The 17,843-nt window shown below is 46.9% G+C and overlaps 7 protein-coding genes across 7 annotated transcripts; 4 read left to right on the top strand and 3 right to left on the bottom strand.

The window, feature by feature from the left end:
• Positions 1 to 86: 86 nt before the first annotated feature.
• Positions 87 to 2,499, bottom strand: F5B22DRAFT_599445 (major facilitator superfamily transporter). Its single transcript, XM_047974463.1, has 4 exons — positions 2,348 to 2,499; positions 1,941 to 2,194; positions 750 to 1,857; positions 87 to 687 (listed from the first exon to the last, which is right to left on the bottom strand). The coding sequence occupies exons 1-4, from the start codon at positions 2,427 to 2,429 to the stop codon at positions 353 to 355; spliced, it is 1,779 nt and encodes a 592-aa protein (XP_047832611.1). The 5' UTR covers positions 2,430 to 2,499; the 3' UTR covers positions 87 to 352.
• On the bottom strand, positions 2,480 to 3,976 carry F5B22DRAFT_599438 (uncharacterized protein). The gene is made up of 2 exons (XM_047974462.1): positions 3,123 to 3,976; positions 2,480 to 3,072 (listed from the first exon to the last, which is right to left on the bottom strand). The coding sequence occupies exons 1-2, from the start codon at positions 3,386 to 3,388 to the stop codon at positions 2,787 to 2,789; spliced, it is 552 nt and encodes a 183-aa protein (XP_047832610.1). The 5' UTR covers positions 3,389 to 3,976; the 3' UTR covers positions 2,480 to 2,786.
• A 406-nt stretch (positions 3,977 to 4,382) lies between these two features.
• F5B22DRAFT_635203 (putative allantoate permease) lies at positions 4,383 to 5,989 on the bottom strand (the record flags this gene model as incomplete). The annotated part of the gene is made up of 5 exons (XM_047977105.1): positions 4,383 to 4,969; positions 5,030 to 5,236; positions 5,308 to 5,762; positions 5,808 to 5,901; positions 5,947 to 5,989. The coding sequence occupies 5 exons, from the start codon at positions 5,987 to 5,989 to the stop codon at positions 4,383 to 4,385; spliced, it is 1,386 nt and encodes a 461-aa protein (XP_047832609.1).
• Positions 5,990 to 6,808: 819 nt separating this feature from the next.
• F5B22DRAFT_635202 (uncharacterized protein) lies at positions 6,809 to 8,232 on the top strand (the record flags this gene model as incomplete). Its single annotated transcript, XM_047977104.1, has 6 exons — positions 6,809 to 7,007; positions 7,068 to 7,087; positions 7,148 to 7,252; positions 7,318 to 7,700; positions 7,749 to 7,844; positions 7,908 to 8,232. The coding sequence occupies 6 exons, from the start codon at positions 6,809 to 6,811 to the stop codon at positions 8,230 to 8,232; spliced, it is 1,128 nt and encodes a 375-aa protein (XP_047832608.1).
• A 665-nt stretch (positions 8,233 to 8,897) lies between these two features.
• F5B22DRAFT_599426 (uncharacterized protein) lies at positions 8,898 to 10,142 on the top strand. Its single transcript, XM_047974461.1, has 2 exons — positions 8,898 to 9,221; positions 9,274 to 10,142. Exons 1-2 carry the CDS (start codon positions 9,072 to 9,074, stop codon positions 9,958 to 9,960), a joined length of 837 nt encoding a protein of 278 aa, XP_047832607.1. The 5' UTR covers positions 8,898 to 9,071; the 3' UTR covers positions 9,961 to 10,142.
• Positions 10,143 to 11,890: 1,748 nt separating this feature from the next.
• On the top strand, positions 11,891 to 14,518 carry F5B22DRAFT_65528 (uncharacterized protein). The gene is made up of 4 exons (XM_047979874.1): positions 11,891 to 12,498; positions 12,548 to 12,692; positions 12,746 to 14,338; positions 14,399 to 14,518. The coding sequence occupies exons 1-4, from the start codon at positions 12,491 to 12,493 to the stop codon at positions 14,429 to 14,431; spliced, it is 1,779 nt and encodes a 592-aa protein (XP_047832606.1). The 5' UTR covers positions 11,891 to 12,490; the 3' UTR covers positions 14,432 to 14,518.
• A 623-nt stretch (positions 14,519 to 15,141) lies between these two features.
• F5B22DRAFT_65573 (D-isomer specific 2-hydroxyacid dehydrogenase) lies at positions 15,142 to 17,548 on the top strand. Its single transcript, XM_047979908.1, has 8 exons — positions 15,142 to 15,276; positions 15,351 to 15,486; positions 15,562 to 15,860; positions 15,916 to 16,045; positions 16,107 to 16,287; positions 16,353 to 16,616; positions 16,837 to 17,214; positions 17,301 to 17,548. The coding sequence occupies exons 3-7, from the start codon at positions 15,616 to 15,618 to the stop codon at positions 17,079 to 17,081; spliced, it is 1,065 nt and encodes a 354-aa protein (XP_047832605.1). The 5' UTR covers positions 15,142 to 15,276; positions 15,351 to 15,486; positions 15,562 to 15,615; the 3' UTR covers positions 17,082 to 17,214; positions 17,301 to 17,548.
• The last annotated feature ends 295 nt before the right edge of the window (positions 17,549 to 17,843 follow it).

The raw sequence follows: 17,843 nt of genomic DNA, 5'->3' as shown, positions 1-17,843 counted from the left end.
TTGTGTTTAGAATAAGAGACCCAATTCCGGCATCAATTTCCTGAAAGTTCAAATGCCATCGCTTCTAGGCCGAAGTACCTAAACAAGCGACTGGTGGCTAAGACGTGGGTGACACTGGCACCGTGAACGGTGCCGCTTATGTACAGCAACGGCTGATAGTAAGTGGGTTCATTTTGAATAGGACTGAAAGACGGGTGGATATCAGATCAAGGGATAGATTTGAAGCAATTTGTTAACGCGTCGTTGCGGGTGGAAAATGATCTTCAGACCTGCTGGGAAGAATCCTCCAATATCATAGCGTTCTACACTAAGACCTACGCTCATAAGCTTCGAGATCTGAAGCTCGTGTGATCTAAACAGTCCCGTTTCCATTTTCATGAATCGCTTGTCTATTTTCAGCACCTTTTCTGCCCTCGGCCGCCAGTTTCAGCTGTGCCTCGTGCTTCCTCTTTTTCAACTCGATGCAGAACTTGGATCCCGCACGGATACGTTCGCCCTTCCAGATAAATATGAATGGAACAGCGCTAAGGAGAAGGCTGAGTCCAGCTAGGAGACTACAAGCTCCACTGATCCCAAGCCGATTGAAGAGAGGGGTGCTGGCTAATGGTAGGACTACAGCTACCAGAGATCTCGACGAGCTGGACGCAGCATTGGCACTTGCAGCGTAAATCTCGTATGCATCCGTAACTATATCGTCGAGAGTTAGTACCATCGTACCAGTTCATGAATTTACACACTGGGTGGCCTACGGTAGTTAAGCATCCCAATGAATACCAACATGAACCCTATCCCAAAGCCGATCCCAGACAGAGAGGGAATAATATAGTGAACACTTAGCTTGGCAGAGAAACCAAGCCAGAATAGCGACACGACGAAGACTGGGCCACCGAGAATCGCCAGAGGAACTCGGAGATGTTCTTCTTTCATAACCCAAGGACGGTTCTCGGCGATGGCTTTGCGAAGGTGATTATCCCACATGAAGAATATCCCTAGTGCGATAATGGAACCGAGAGCGATTGGCAAAAAGAGCAGTCCAGCAACACCAGCAGACAGGCCATATAGGTCTTGGAAGATGATGGGGAATGCCGTGAAGGAAATGTAGAAGATGGCATAGAGGAGAGCAAGGTAAGCGCAGGTAGCCGAGACGATGGGCTCCGTTAGGATCATTCGAATAGGTCGTGTTAGCACCCGAGTCACAACAAGTCTGATATTTCTGTCCTCAAGCTCAGCGGTAGCGTAGACCTGGGAACTTGGATCCTCCTTGCGTATCTTTTGAGCCCGTCGGGACAGAATCACAGCTGCGTAAGTCTCTGGTAATATCATAACGACGAGGAACGTGACACCCGCGTAGATAAGGGCAACCCAGAAGGTCCAACGCCACCCGACGGTGGTCGAGCAGAACCCACTGACGATCGGAGCCAACAATGGACCACCCACGGTCACCGCCATGAAGTAGGCAAGTGCATGACCTCGAGGCACCGGGTCATCGTATATATCGGCAATTTGGCCGGTGGTCACAGTAATAGGAGCACTGGCGAATGCACCACAGAGCAGCCGGAACACCAGGAACGCCGGCCAGCTGGTAGCGAGCGCGCAGGCCAGTGTCCATACAGTGAACGCAAAGAATGTCACTATAGTCACACTTCGACGTCCTATATGCTCGCTGAGTGGACCCCAAAGAATGGGACCGAGGACGTAGCCGATTAAATAGGTTGATATGGGAAGACCTTTCTGGGTGGCCGAAGTCACTCGCCATTCGGCCGTGATATACGGGATGGCCATACTCGGCAGCGCGCTGCCCATCGTGCTGTTGATGACTATCATCATGGTCGCTATCACGAAGAGCGCCTTGCGTCTCTGTACAGAAATTAGCTGGGTACAGTAGGCAGGCAGGCAGGCAGGCAGGTATATATTGAGAAAGTTGATGACCAAGTACGCACGGGTGCCCAGTTGTGAGGATTCTCTGGGTCGTTGTTCTCCCACGATATGATGATCTTGTTGTTGTTGTTGTTGGCGTCATGGATGGAATTGGAAGCCAACTCGCTGCCTGATGCTTTCTCGACCTCTGGCTGTTCGATTTTGTAGCAATTTGTCGCATCTGGATTGCCTATAGGGCTGTCCATGTCTGCAAGGTGGCCCGGGGCATAGTCAAGAGGTACGGGAACTGTGTTTGAAGAACCGTGGGTGTCCTTCTCTAGTGGAGGGTTTTGGTTAGACATGGTGTTGACAATGTCGTCAAGGACAAGCAATAATATTGCCCAGTTGACTTTATAGTAGGTATTTACCGTATCAACCTACCTACCTGCTAGGTACCATAGCATGAAAAGGAGGGGGGTTATATACCTACCTAGGTAGTCAGGTCCTCGTGTATGACTTGGGAATATGTAGCAGAGCCTGCCTGATGGAGTCCAAGGAGACGAGCCACTCATCGTCCGCAGTCATAAGGTCCGTTGACAAGACCAAGTACCTATATGTACTCCGTACCTTGGTGGTACATACCTACCTAGGTAGGTAATGAAATCTCGGTTGAATAAAGAAGTATAGTCCCCCTCGTGCTACCTGCTAATCAAGTACCCATGTACATAAGATAAGGTACCTACTGAAGTACCTACATACATATTATGTAGTAGCACTTTCATACAATTCACCCAGAAACACACTGGTTAGGATGACCCTTGATTTCTATTTTCTATACCGAACTTTCTAATTGCCCCGTCCAGCCTAAACATATCGTCTGCTTTCTCGTTGCACGCACATGCCGAGAAAACTCAAAGCCAGAGCATTAGCTAATACTGACCGACCGCCATGCCTCGCAACCCAGTAAACTCGGTTCCTTTGCAAGGAGCATCATTGGACAAGACCCGATGCTCAGGTACCATCCCGTCTTTTGTGGGAATCTGTAGGAAGATCGTCTCCGTGATTCCAGGGTAGAAGCTTCCATGGCCTCGTCGGCTCACTGTCGCCGTATCTTCGAAAAATAGCACGCCTGACTCGCCTGCATTCGTGGTCACGCTGATGCTGCTGTTGTCTGCTAGTTCAACTACGGCGACACCATTCAAGACGATTGCCCATCTTTCATGATTAGCGATGATCGCACATCAGTGCATGAGCACCCGACTTACTGGTTGCTCGGTACGGTGTGAAGTCCGCTATCATAACCAGCCGGGATGACATTATACGTCATGTTGGTAACGTCGCCAAGGACAACAGCAGCAGTCCCAGCGATTCCGAGTTGGTTTGAGTGCTCGAACGGCGTGGAGAGTTGCCAACATTCAAAGTGACTGGTGTTGTCTCTAGTACTGATTGCGGTGAAATTGAGACTGGTCGCGGCCGAACCTGCGATGGCGCTGATCATCGACAGCCTCTGGAATATCGTACAAGTCCTCATTGTGTCTCTGGATGCGTTCCGGTCAAGAACCCAGTGTAAGTTCGGGCAAATTCGGGGAAATGATACCAGGCTTGACTCTAGAGTGTTGATTCATCATGAATATATCTCCTTCCCAACGGACAGAGGGGAATTATTTATATTTCTTCTGAACAAGGGCTTTCGGTCTCAGGGGAAGGCGTCAGGCAGAATGTAGTAAGTTAGAATACCCCCCCCAAACGATGCCCCCAATCTGAATACGACTCCTGTATCGTTGCGGTTTCATTTTCGAAGGAAGGAAGCCGAGCATATAAATATAGTGCTCTACGCCCCGCTGATTCCGTCAGATTATTCGTAACAACAAGTGTAAGTGTTACATGGGCTATTCTGCCTTCGGCAGCTGACTGAACCGGCCTTAGACATCTTGGAATGAGGCTGCTCAGCCCCACTGACCTGAAATCTTTGGCTGAGTTACGGTATGGAGGTTAACGATACCTACCTATTTGTCTCGAACGGCAAAAACGACGCCGTTAGACGTTCGAGCGGTCTAACGGTTATTATATAGCCCCACCTACGTTCAACAATTTGTATATAAATAGACCTGGGTTAGCCGCAGAGCTAGAAACCTTCTGATTTGCAGAATTACGTGGGTCTTGACTATTATAGTAGAATATCCAATTCTGAAAGGAGTTAGATTCGAGACACGAATGTAGCAATCTGCTGTCCTCACAAAAGTTAGTGAGTACTGGTATTGAGAGATAAGAGAAGCACATGAGTCTGATATCACGAAAGTCAGCGTACCTGTATCAACTTGACTAGTTTATCGAATTAAATTATCTACATAGCGTTTATGGCTTAGGAGACGAGTAAAGGCTGTGAGAGTAAGTTTATAACAGCTTTAGACAGCCCGAGACTATTCAGAGCCTCTGTGCAACAACACGAAGTTAACCTTTGTACCAGCAAGCGATATTGAGGGACAGAACATTCTTTGCCTGGTTGATCAGACTTTACTCATCGTCTATATGTAGAGTCTCTCTCGTTTTACGTCTCCGCTGCCGATAGCCTGCTTATCATCTTTCCTCTCCAGCCAAATAAACCACCCGTACCCAATACTAGCGATGACACATAGGGCGCTGAATGAGATACACAGAACATAGCCCGTATGATAATAGGGTGCATCCTTCTTCAAGAAAGAAAAAGTGGCAATAATACCACCAAGGTTACCAAAGCAGAGAAGCCACGCTGAACCAATGCTACGCTCAACATGACCTTGAAGATTCATGACATACCAGCATATCATATTGCCGCCAATGCCCAGTGTTCCCATTGCTACTAGGCACAATGCGGCGTATTTGATAGAGAAAGAAGAACCATCATGAAATACAATCAAAATTGAAAGGCCAGTTATCAATAAAGCTAAACCGAAGAGAATGAAGGGGAGACGTAATCTGGCCTTGTCCGAAATATATGCTGTTACTATAGCGAAACCAAAAGCCGCAGCGAACGGAGGTACTGAATGTAGCTGAGTTTCCACGGTGCCGTATCCAAGGCCTTGTACGATCGTAGGGATGAAGAAAACGAATGAGTAGGAAGGTATTAGGAGCGCTATCACCGAGAGTTAGCTTGAGACACGATGAACATCCCTATTTATGGTGTTTAGCTTACCGAGATACATGATTCCGGCAACCAGGTTCTTTGGCTTGGCAAGAAAGAACGAGATGTCCCGAGCAGTAACCGGAACGTCATGAGACTCGCTCGCCCCTGTTTTAGCTATTAGAAACTCTCTTTCATTGTGAGAAAGCCACTTTGCCTCTCTGGGAAAGTCAGTGATAGAGAAGAATGCGATGAATCCGATAAGAACTGTTGCGATGCCTTTGAGTAAGATCGTGGTTAGTCTACCTGCGAGACTTCAACCTCTAGTAGGCTGTTGATAGCATAAATACCTTCCAATATAAAAACCCATCGCCAACTGCTGAGGCCTCGTACACCGTTGAGTTTTGAGATCGCAGAAGCAAGCAGACCACCAAATGCTCCGGCGATTATCGTACTCGACCAGTAAAAGGTGAATCGTTTCTGGGCCTCATCTTGTTTATACCAGAAGCTGATGAGATAGAAACTCCCGGGGAAAATACCTGACTCGGCGAGCCCTAGAAGAAATCGCGTTGCGAGAAGGCCTGAGTAAGATTGTACGAAGCCTTGTGCAATCGTAACAATACCAAATACTATAATACAGCTTGGCAACCATATATGGGGATTGAATTTCTTTAGTAGGATGTTGGACGGGATCTCAAAGATGATATATGGAATGAAGAAGATCGTGAGGGCAATATTCGGTTGTTGATCGGTGAGCTCGAGGTCTTTGGTCAAGCCTAACGTCAGAGCGCTTGAAATGTTTACCCTGACGACAATTAGAATATGAGTTGCGTGGTAGGCAAGGACGTACCGATCGATGAAAGCTGCTACATAGATGGCAAAAAGGATTGGCAGGACGTGCACATCTATTTTGCGCAGCAATTTTCCGTGGTCAAATTGAGGGTCTGTTTCTCGCACACTCAGCTGCGAGCTTGAGCTGTTTCTCACACCAGCTCGCACGGCTTTAGCCTCGATCTCTTCGCTAGCAGACATATTGTTGGATACACTTCAGATGCTTGAGGAGAAGGGAAGGGGGTGATGGGATGCTACCTGAGCTGCGGAAAGTGAAATGAGGGGTAATATTGTATCACCGTTTCGGTGGGCAATGGGCAGTTTGCTGGAACCCCCGACGTGCCGTGGTCTGACTGAGCTCATTGGCACCGCTACTACCTTCTGTTGGTCAGTGAGTGCTGTCTGCAATGCGGTACGGAGTAGAGCCCAATGATAATGAAGTGAACTCGTTTCTGTAAGAAGTCTCTGCAGGCTGGCAATTCTGCCTGCGGGCTCGTTGTGACGCACGCCACGCCGTCATCCTCCTTGCCGAACCTGCGTGCAATGCTGAGGCACCATTTATCAACATGTCACTTCCAGTACACAGTTCACGTCTACTGTAGAGTTTGGCTTCCAATCGGGGAAGACCCATAGCGGGCCCCCAAAGCCTCGTCTCTCTCCTGTCTTTGCCAAGACAGCCCTGACAGGGGGCTTGGTAGAGGGAGGGCAGAAATAGGAGGTAGACCACCAGTCTCTGTATCGCTACCTACGATGGCTTACTTCCTAAGTATGCTGCAGTACGAAGATCAGGGAGCGAGCAGCTATGACCTGCATGTTGAACCAACAGGTTCACCTGGCAGCTCGTGTTGGCCATCTAACATTGTGTAACAGCGTTTCGGATTCCATTCACTTCCAGTGATGGATTTAATCAAAACTCTGTCATCTAACCTTGGAAGCTCAGACAGCGGCACACCCCATTCTTGGCTTCACTTTGTCAATGGCATCCATTGGCTTTGAGAAAGATTTGTGTGTTCAAGCATAATGGCAACGACTACACAATCAACCCCTGCGCCAGCTTTACCTCCTCCTCCTGGCATTACGTCAAACTTCGAGCATCCGCTATCTCTAAAAGAACAGAACAACATTGCCATTGGAGTCGCTATCCCTTTCTTGACCATTTTCTTCGCACTCCGCGTATACACCAGAATCTGGATTAGACGGTCATGGATATTTGAGGATTGTAAGCAAAGCAAGACACCAAGTCCCGTTCACAGAGGCCATGTACTTAGAAGCTTTACAGGGCTTGCCACTATCGCATTCGTGGGTCATAGTCATAGTCATGTAAGCCATTGCAGCTCCACATCATTAACTTCATAACAGATAGGAACAATCTCATTCTGCGGAACCGGAGCTGCTACTATGAACCACAATGGCGGAAAGCATGAATGGGATATAACTCGTGCTGACGCTCGTGAAGCGTCTTATGTGCGTCAAATACTTCCCATAGCCTTCAATTCAGTGGAGTTAATACTAAGCCGGACCCCGAAAAGTGGTTCAATATAGCTTCCATCCATTACGGCATTACCATTTGCATTGCGAAAGTTGCGGTCTTGTGGCTTTACCGAAGGGTATTTTCGCCTGTTCGATGGAGCCCCTTCGACCTCAGCATTGTGTTTCTTATCGTTCTCCTATCACTATTCTACACTGCTGTCAACATTGTCAAAATCTGGGAATGTGTTCCAAGGGAGAAAATATTCGATCCGACCATACCAGGCCATTGCATCGATACAAGCATGCTACTGAATATCAGCGGGCTCTTCAATACAGCTACCGATTTTATTATCCTATTGCTTCCTGTCAAGGCAGTATGGCACATGAATATGAACCTCAAAAAGAAAACGACAGTCGTATTAGTCTTTACATTTGGGTTGAGGCACGTGTTCAAGATTCATTAACATACATGACGACTTACATGTTCCAGTGCTCCTGCTTTCAGCTTAGCAGGCGTTATTGTTCGCATTAAAGGGAGCTCAAACCCAGATAAGACCTGGGTCCAGCCAGAGATTATTCAATGGGGGTAAGATTTCTCTGTCTAAACAGCTCAAACTAAACGTATCATCGTTGACTTGTTGCAAATTAGACTTGCTGAGCTCACCACGGCCGTCCTTTGCGTCTGCTTTCCAGAGCTTGGACCCCTTTGGAAGAAGCAAAGACCACCAAAGGGTCCAAGTTCAAGCATCCTGAACGGTAGACTGAAGAACATCTTCTCTCGGAAGGAAAAACGCAGTGACCTCTCAACAGCCACTTCTTCGTATTATACCGCAAGCAAGATTGAACAGGGTCCCAATGTGGAATTGGTAGAAAACCCTTCATGTAAAAATCAAGTTGCTCTTCAGGGGGCCAAACCCGCCAGGGGAAGGGAGCAAGAAGCAGCAGAGAATAAGGCTCGAAAAGCTGGATTCTAAGCAGAAATCGCATGCGTGTTATAAAACAGTAATAACACTGCAATGCCGTGTATGCTATGGGCTAATGCCATCGGGAAATTGCCTTTGGCAGTTGCCGAACAATTGGGAAACGGATGTTCCCCCTATTAATCAGGCCTACTGACGGAGTTGTATGTAAGGGCGGGGAGCTGGAACACGGATGAAGTTATGAACGAAAATTTAAGAAAGCAATAATCAATGTCCTCTTTGTCTTTGCTGGGCTACCAAATTCCTACCCCTTTTCTCACGATTTATCAGAAAGGCTAAATAATGTCTTACAAATAAGGGATATTCTCACTTGAACAGTGAAGAACAAGTCAAAACAGTACTAGGGTATCGCAAGGTACAGATGAATTTCAGACACCCCGAGACCATCTCTAGATCTAGGTAGCAGATATACGGGCATAATTGCTAGGAGTCATGCCCTCCGTGCGAGTCTACAAGCAACGAAGATATTTAGGGGGCGTAAATTGCCACTTGATACGTTTATGACTTCTAAAGTAAGTGCAAAAGCTCTGGGCATAGGTACCCATACATACCCAAGAATGTAATTTAATAGTGGGCGCTGAAAGTGTAATGAAGATGGCGACTGTGACAGCGCTCACATAGTGGATTTGGTTGATCTGGCGGGGGGTCGCTTCAAAAGCCGTGAAATAATCTGTCTTATTGGTTCCAGGGGCTGCCCCCTAGCGCATGCATGCCTGCATACCTCACTCTCGAGCTTTAGTATATAATGTGAGTATGTATGACTGATCTCCCTATGACTCTCTTTTCCACTCCATACCTTACACTGCCTGCTCTTCCCCGTTGCCAACATACACATGGCTGCCACGCACGAGACTTCTCTTCCGGAACGGAACCAGGGGTGGTTCAAGGAGCCGCTCACTGAAGTTAACCAACCAATCCGCCAGCTCCTAGAGGGCTATTCCAAAATTCCTGCGTCCGAAGTTGTGTCACATGTCAACAACATAGTGAGTTCTTGCGCTGATCTTGGGCAAGTTATGGACTAAGTGTGTCTCTTAGCGAGATCGGGGATTTGCGGCAAACCCGTACCCTTGTATTGGACTGTACCGTTTCACCCTACTTACACTGATTGATCATCCCTTATACGGTACCATTGTGAGGCGCCTCAAGCAGGCAGACGCGAGCTACCTCGATGTTGGCTGCTGTTTCGGGCAAGATCTTCGTCAATTGGTTTTCGATGGTGTGCCATCACAGCATTTGGCTGGCCTGGACGTTGCACAGCCTTTGATAGAGTTAGGCTACGACCTATTTCTTGACCGCGACTTACTTCATTCCGAATTTTTGGTCGCCGATGTTTTTCAGGGATCTACACAGCCAGCCTGGAAAAGACTCGAGGAGCGTGGTATTGATGTAGTGCATTGCAGCGCATTTTTTCACCTATTTCCCCTTGAACAGCAAATGACGGCGGCTCGACAGATCGCGAGGCTCGTTAAAAAAGGGGGGGTCGTTGTAGGGCGTCAGATTGGTAGCTGCAGGCCAGGGGATGTGGCTGCCATACAGGAAAAAACGTACAGCTATCGGCATGATGTATCTACTTTTGATGATATGTGGCGTAGAGTGGGGGAGGAGACGCAGACGAAGTGGAGGGTTGAGGGTACGTTGGATATGGTTGGGATTAATCCCGACAGCCCAGTCGAGAACGAGGATAGCCGTCGACTACTTTTCACTGTCACTAGGCTGCAGTAGCCTGATTGGCTGCTACTACCAAGATGGAGGTAACGAGGATTCGGGTCACAGGAGAAAAATACACATTCGGAGGAAGGCTGCACGAGGCTTTTCATCTCATCTCGTTGTAATTAAAGTGCGTCTAAGTGCGGCAGCTGACACAACGTCGGCCAATCCATAAATAACTACCGATTCATCCACATCAGCGATTGTTACGTTACTTTACGCGTTCCCTATATGGCGTTGTTTTAATCCGTCAGTAGTCGTATTCGGGCGGCTGGCTGTCTCAGGACGAGGGGCTACCTATTGCAACGTCGGTGAACTTGATAGATAATAAGCGTGCAGTATCTAGCGAGACCACAGAGACAACCAATCGCGGCTTCTACATTAGAATGTGACGGTGATAGGAGAGACACAAATGTAAGGAGGATGGGGTGAAGGAAAGGCAATTTCATGCCCTCTGAAGTATGCCTTTAACGGACGATTTGAACTTCGGATCTAGTGCAGTAGGCAGGAAGCTGAAGCCAACTAGAATAGAGTGTTTAATGCGATTACAGGTAAAAGTTGCCTATAACGATATCTTGGCGCTCCGAAGTTCAAATAACCGTTCAAAGGCAGTTAAAGGGATACCGCAAGTCACTACTGAGCTTGGATCTCTTTGAAAATAAGCAACAACGTATCATTGCAGAAAGTATGTATACGGAGTAGCAAATCGCAAAGACTGTCGCAATATTGGCTCTGTTAGCCTGAACATGAAGTGAAGAGCTACTAAATCCACCACAACCGTCAAGAAAAGGGTCAGTCTAACGCCATCATTTCAGGTTACCGGAAGACAGCAGAGCCTTAGTCAATCAAATTATCGGAATTTGCTATTGGGAGCGCCTATATCAGCTGCCCACCTATGTAAGATTGCCGATTCTGAGCCTGATTGAACACATACCGGATTACAACCCGGGGTTGTCGTGAGATCTGTTGTTACCCACAAGGCCGTTGTGCCTAAGCTAGGTAGTATACAGTACATATATAGTCCTAATGTCTCTCATACTCATAGTGGTAAGTCAAACCCATGCATATCTATTATACCCCTTCGGCCTCCATGACACCTCTGCGACCTGCTAAGGTTTTACATAGCGAATCAGAGCATATTAGATATGTACCGTAGCGGTTTCAATACCAAGGGTACCTAATGCTATACTAAATGCGTATAGATTAACGGTAAAAGCTAAGTAAATTTAAGCTTTTATATATAGATCTGTTAACAAAGCTAAGAGATACTTGAGACCCAATTCAAAATGTCCCGGAGGTGTCGTGGAGGCCAAAGCAATAGCCGATCTACGGTCTGGGACACCTGTGAACCATCATATCCGTCACACAGATGAAATAGGACCGAGTAGAAGGTCAGACAAGGCTAATGTGACTCAAACCCTTTTCATAGTGTTGTTCGAGTCAAGGTTTCATTAAGGATTTCCCACTACCGTAGCAACGAGCCTCGGGCGTAAGCTCGCTTCGGTATATGTTGCTTTTCCGACAACTCTTCGTGGTATCTGAGAGGAAGAAAAAAAGTATTGCCGGGTCACCTGGGTTCAAAATAGCACTTTGTTGTCCTAGTCCAAGACCTGCCTACTCTCGATGTGCAATCAATAATGTTGTGGTGGCCTGAGCTGAATTCGATCAAGCGAAATAAGCGGTGAGACATCGAACATTATGATTGATGTCTACGTCATGCTCTATTAATGCTCAAAAAACCTCCATATCACAAGATTCACAAGCCTCGAAGGAAGTAAGGCTGTAGCTCAAAGTGGGACGTCCAGGATGCCTATTGTAAGTACCCATGCAAGTCCTTCCCGCTACTACACTACCGTACCTATCCTAGCCTTTTGGTGCGAAAGTGGCGGAGTAGCGACCGAAAGTGTGTCAGCTTAGAGAGAATCGTAATACTGTACGGAGTATTTCCTAACATTATAGAAACAACACGCAGTTGGAAATGACAACGTGGCATTTCCCATCTAAGTGATATTTCCACTAATTCTCAGCGCTAATGCTAAATAAAAGATCATTTATCTAACAAATCCTGTGGAAACTCTCCTTACTTAAAGAAGGACTACGGTACGTTACATATTAACGGCGCATTGTTGGTATAATCTCAGACAATAAGGTATTCTGGCCATATTGGTGACCAGCATCATATGCAAACTAAATCCTACTCTGAGCCGGAGGATCCAACAGCATGCCCAGTTGACATGTCTATCTCGAGGTTACATGAACAGTATGCCAAGATAGCCTCTTCGTAAGTACTACGTGATGAGGAAGCAGGTCTAGGAACCAAAGCATGGGTATGGATTATACAGATGGAGACTAGTCTACAATCACTCGGTTTTGGAACTGCCAGTAATACCAAAAACATCAATGCATTATTCTTCGCTCTTTGAATGCTCAATATGTCATAAAAGCGGCGTGTATCTGCCTTGCCTACCGACATCTTGTATCACAAAGTCTAAGTTAAGCAACTAATCACTTTAACACTAACTTAATTTGAGAGCGAGACTCAAATATGCCTATGTTAGTTGATTTTCAACCCAATGAAAAAATATTTACTCACACTAAATAGGTCGAAACGGCCCTGGGAGAAATATGCTCCCTTCATTGGCCCTAAACTTTCTGATCGACAGTGGCCATCAAAGAGAATCGAGAAAGCACCAAGATGGCTCACTACAGATCTTCGTGACGGCAACCAGAGTCTAGCGTGCCCAATGGTGAGGAATTATATTGAACTTACAAGGGAATTACCGCTGATATTCAATACAAGACCATTGAGCAAAAGATGACGTACTTCGAAATGCTAGTTAAGTTGGGTTACAAGGAGATAGAAATCTCCATTCCCACTGCAAGTTCAACAGAGCACGGTTTCACACGCAAGCTTATAGAAACGCCTGGGGCTATTCCAGACGACGTATGGGTGCAGGTCTTATGTCCTTGTCGACGGGATCTTATAAGCTCCACAGTACAGAGTCTCCGAGGTGCCAAAAAGGCCATCATCAGTCTGTATTTTGCGTCAAGCCCAGTTTGGCTGGCCACAGTATTCAGAATGACGGAACAGCAAGTATGCAATAAGGTCACCGAGGCTGTAAGCTACGTAAAATCCATCACTAAGGATGACCCAGAGACTCGAGGTACAACTTGGAACCTAATGTTCAGTCCTGAAGCGTTTTCCACTAGCAGCTTGGATTTTTGCTTGCAGTTATGTGAAGCTGTCAAAGCAATCTGGGAACCAAGTATCGAAGTTCCCATGATTCTCAATCTTCCTGCCACAGTGGAATCATCGACACCCAATGTCTATGCTGACCAAGTAGAGATCTTCTCGAGGTCAATATCAGACAGAGAGAAAGTCTGTGTATCACTTCATGTCCACAATGATAGGGGCTGTGCCGTGGCTGCGGCGGAATTGGGACTCCTGGCCGGGGCAGAACGCGTCGAGGGTTGCCTGTTTGGAAATGGAGAGCGGTCTGGAAACGTGGACCTGGTCACATTAGCGCTCAACCTCTATACTCAAGGAATTGACCCAGGTGTCGACTTCTCCGACATCCCATCATTACGAGCGGTGGTAGAAGAGTTAACTCAAATCCAGGTGCACCCACGAGCTCCCTACACAGGAGAACTGATTTTTGCCGCATACAGTGGCGCACACCAGGACGCTATTCGTAAGGGACTCCTTCAATATGAACTTGATCCAAGCAAGTCTCAGAATTTGTGGAAAGTGCCTTACTTGCCACTGGACCCCGAGGACCTGGGATCAAGCCGTTCGGAGATAATACGATTAAACTCTCAGAGTGGCAAGGGCGGTGTTGCCTGGACTCTCGCGTATGAGTTACATGTCAAACTTCCTGATATGTTACAGTACCAATTCTCCAAAGTCATCAAAACTACTTCGGAAGCTGCTGGTGGCACCCTATCGTCCGCTAATGTTGCCGAGCTTTTCCTCAAGCACTACAGTATTTCGCAACAGGATCCTCGAATCGTCGTAGCCGAACTCAAGCACATAGGTAATTTCGTGTGCCATGACCAAGTTTTAGTGGATGATACCAACTATCCGTCTAAATTTACAGAAACGATGATCGACATCAGAATCCACGCGCTACTATGTATCGGCGGCAAACAACAACGGCTTCAGGGTGAAGGCAGAAATGTAAGCAGTGCCCTTGTCGGAGCTTTGAAAGGTGCCTCCTTGGGAAAATTCACTTTTCGTATAAGTGAATGCGCACTGGATCCTCCCCAGGGGGGGCTGACTACATTTATTGTAGTTGAATGTCAATCGGCCGACCATGATAGGTCGGGTTGGGGAGTACGTAGCGGAACTCTGGGGACTACGGCTGAGTTATCTGCTGCCTTATCTTCTTTGCTTGTATGCTTTACTATCCATCAACACGTTGCAACCTTGAGCCTCAGTACTAACACGACGCAGGATATTTATGAGGCTGAGCAAGGCATTGATTAGCGGCCAGGAGACGTGTAATATTGAGGTCGATTTCATCTCAGCGACATCCATTTCGTCCATCCCTGGGATTCTCGTTCACAAGTACTTAGTACTCTGGACTTCAAAACATGTAAAGAGTGGCCCTGAAGCAATCTGCTCAGCCAGAATCTCCCATCACTCGCTAGATTAGATCAATCAATAGCTACGGGTAAGATGGCGGTATCGAGCTAGCCATAAGATGATACCTCTATTACCATCATCGTCGCAGCAAAGAACTATCGATATATAGTTACAGCGTAGCCTGTAGAAAACTTTGAAACGCTTTTGCACAAACAACAACGGGTGTCCTCTACCTTCTCTAAGTAGCTTAGTCCCGAGCTGGGCTAACAATACCATCAAACACATTAAGTATATCTTGGGTACCTATGTAAGTACTTAGGTACATAGCTAGGTAGTAAGTATATCGTTGTTTCGATGACACCCTGCAAAAGCTATGCTTCGTCCATTATCGCTGCGACTCGGCACTAATTAAAGAGTCGAGGATCAGCGCTTGCCCGATTCGCAGTGAGAGAGATCCCGATCCACCTCCGATAAAAATACCGGTTTCAAAGTACAAATATATGGAAAGGTGAACTTCACATTGTCCCTGGTCCTGGTGTTTCGCCTCGTAGCCTGCCTTGGCTCTGCACGTCAGGTTTTTCGGTGCAACCGGCGCTCGGAATGGTGATGCTACAATTCACAGCATTACCCACGTAGTAGACAAAGGCGATGGATATTTGGGGGCGTCAGGCTTGGCTACCTCCGTAGGTACCTTCACTACCCAACCCATATAACATAATAGGAGACATACGACTAATACGTACATTGTAGGTAGTCATACAGCCTTATCAACATCGAAATAATTGAATCCTTTATATAGCCATCACTAAACCGCTTTCAGAGGTAGTATTGCTTACGTACCCCTGTCCCACCTGTATCCTGTCACCAGACACATGGACACCGAGAGGCTTTGCCTCACGCAGTGACGAGCACAAAGGGGTATAAGAGGTGGCAAAGCTCCTCAAGAAGCGAGGCTGGTATGACTGATTATCTTTCGACCTAAAATCTTCTGGCCCTGTGCTCAAGCGGCGTTCTGAACCAAGTGTTAGCAGTATATTTTCAGTTCTTCGTGGGCGAACCAACGCCCTGTCTGGATCCGTGTAACCATGGATGAACCGCTGAAGCTACCTCGACAATACCCCTCCTCAACACATGAAGTTGTTGTTGTGCTCGAAGACGTACATCTGTCCATTGACGGAGACATTGATACTGGCTCTCGGTCATATGAGCTCATCTCGTATCATTGCATCTCTAAACCAGATGAGATATGCGATCGCATACAATGTGCCAGCATTGTCATTGCAACTCAGTCTTTTATCACAAGCGACAGCTTGGGTGAGGCTCCGTATCTGTATGTTAGCTACAATTTCATCTCTGGATACACTACTAAGTTCGTAAATTACTAGGAAGTGTATCATCACACCCACGGCCGGTATCAACCACATCGATGTGGAAGAATGCCGTCGACGGGGCATTAAAGTGGCCAAGTGCAATGGATCAACGTCGCTAGCCGTACCCGACCACGCATTAAGTTTGGTGAGCTTAAGCACGCAGCATATCTTGTACCTGACGGCTGATTCCAATTATTATGACTCAGTACTTTGCAGCAAGACGGAAGACCGTTTTACTACACAACGACATACGAACTTTAGATGAGGAGGGAAGGAACTCGTGGAAGCGTCAGCGCAGCATTGCCACGAAGCTTCAAACTGCAAACGGACACCCGCCTTGTTCCATCGATGAAGAGGTCGTTGGCATTATCGGTTATGGCTGCATCGGTGAGTTACTGTGGCAGATATGCAAGGAACGAGATGGAATCTGTCCTGCTCACCAACTTCATCAGGTAAACGCATCAGCGTCCTGTGCCAAGGCCTGGGGATGCAAGTGCTGGTAGCCGAAAGAAAAAACGGCACTTCAATCGAGAGAACTAGCGAGGAATCGGCCATTCGCCATCCATTCAAAGATGTCATCGCGCGAGCGACGGTTCTATTCATATGCTGCACCGCTAGTGCTGATACGAGATTCATGATTGACGCAGCGGAGCTCAGCACTATGCGACCCGAGATGGTGATGATTAATGTCTCGAGGGGAAACATCCTGAATACAGGTCAGTGCACCGCCGTTGCCTCAGACATTCTATGCTCCTATTCGTGACGCTACCGTCATCCTTGGCTCATCGTCTCCTATCCCACAGAAGGCCCTTTACCGCTGACCCTTGGGCCTCCCTTCTCTATTTTAATTCAAACTTCCCCTTCCCCACTCCATCATATTCCATCACAATATACGTCCAACACAATTGCTAACTACTTCGGTCTCTGGGCTTGTAGATGCTGTCGTCACGGCTCTCCGCAAATGTCTCATATCAGGCGTCGCCGTGGATGTCTTTGACCATGAGCCCGCTAGTACCCCCAAAGACAGCGCGTTTCTCGCAGAAGACACAAAAGATCTGAATCTCACATTCTCGCCACATGTGGGCTACTTCTCCACCAAGACTGTGGTCACAATGAAGATGATGGTCAAAAACCACATTAAGAGCTTCGTTGAGGGGAATTTCGACCGCTTCGTTGTTTGAACACGAGCAAAATGTTATTACTCAATCTCTTGTAACGCTTGGGAAATCATTCATGGAAATCTGGTTTTATACATCGGTACCCCTTCCCAATCCTGTAATATGTTCTACTTATCAGTCCACATTGTATGCTCCGGTATGTAGTCCTAGATTTAAATGAGCAGAGCTAAATGGGCAGTTATTGGACTGTTACGGCTGACTGTCTTCTGGCTATACCTATAGTTTAGGAACAATTTCCCACCAAAACTACATATTGCCTTGATAATCCTTCATAGCATTCTAAGACTTGGCCAGTAACCTGGAACTTGAAGCTATCACCAACCCTACCTACCCTACTCTACCTACCTGCCTTTAACTTCAACACTTCTACCTTGAGTTAACACTTTTACCAATAATAATTCCATGCGTCCTTAGCCTTATCGAGAAAATCCGCGCCTATAAAAAGGGATCGAAAATGAACCGAACAATAGAAGCGCTACATAAAGTGCTATATAAATTCAAGTGATATACAATGTGACTTACATGTCTGCAGATGACTAACAACTGGAGACAGCCAGATAACCGCCCATTTCGCCCTGCTCATTCAAACAACAGCTGATGAAGCGCTCCTTCCCACAAGAGTCGTACTATGAATGTATCTACAAATCAAAACATCTAGAATCTCGAACTTGCCCTCTGATTATGTCTTCTACGAGCAACGGTGTAACATCAGTAAAGATCACGCGCAAAAAGGATATCCCTTAACAACGTCCATACTACAATCCA

This window comes from Xylaria bambusicola (assembly GCF_022495145.1).
Source record: "Xylaria bambusicola strain CBS 139988 unplaced genomic scaffold F5B22scaffold_12, whole genome shotgun sequence".
NCBI lineage: Eukaryota > Fungi > Ascomycota > Sordariomycetes > Xylariales > Xylariaceae > Xylaria > Xylaria bambusicola.
The sequence above is the reverse complement of the archived record's forward strand: the minus strand, read 5'-3'. Positions and strand labels throughout refer to the sequence as shown.

Bases quoted from the DNA above. Each gene is read 5' to 3' on its own strand.
- F5B22DRAFT_599445 (XM_047974463.1), bottom strand. From the start codon at position 2,429: ATGAGTGGCTCGTCTCCTTGGACTCCATCAGGCAGGCTCTGCTACATA. The intron at 1,858-1,940 runs GTGCGTACTTGG...ATTTCTGTACAG, and splicing joins ATCCTCACAACTGGGCACCC to AGACGCAAGGCGCTCTTCGT. The intron at 688-749 runs GTAGGCCACCCA...TCGACGATATAG, and splicing joins CATTGGGATGCTTAACTACC to TTACGGATGCATACGAGATT.
- F5B22DRAFT_599438 (XM_047974462.1), bottom strand. From the start codon at position 3,388: ATGAGGACTTGTACGATATTCCAGAGGCTGTCGATGATCAGCGCCATC. The intron at 3,073-3,122 runs GTAAGTCGGGTG...TAATCATGAAAG, and splicing joins CACACCGTACCGAGCAACCA to ATGGGCAATCGTCTTGAATG.
- F5B22DRAFT_599426 (XM_047974461.1), top strand. From the start codon at position 9,072: ATGGCTGCCACGCACGAGACTTCTCTTCCGGAACGGAACCAGGGGTGG. The intron at 9,222-9,273 runs GTGAGTTCTTGC...TGTGTCTCTTAG, and splicing joins TGTCACATGTCAACAACATA to CGAGATCGGGGATTTGCGGC.
- F5B22DRAFT_65528 (XM_047979874.1), top strand. The intron at 12,693-12,745 runs GTGAGGAATTAT...ATTCAATACAAG, and splicing joins AGAGTCTAGCGTGCCCAATG to ACCATTGAGCAAAAGATGAC. The intron at 14,339-14,398 runs GTATGCTTTACT...AACACGACGCAG, and splicing joins CTGCCTTATCTTCTTTGCTT to GATATTTATGAGGCTGAGCA.
- F5B22DRAFT_65573 (XM_047979908.1), top strand. From the start codon at position 15,616: ATGGATGAACCGCTGAAGCTACCTCGACAATACCCCTCCTCAACACAT. The intron at 16,046-16,106 runs GTGAGCTTAAGC...ATTATGACTCAG, and splicing joins CCGACCACGCATTAAGTTTG to TACTTTGCAGCAAGACGGAA. The intron at 16,617-16,836 runs GTCAGTGCACCG...CTGGGCTTGTAG, and splicing joins GGGAAACATCCTGAATACAG to ATGCTGTCGTCACGGCTCTC.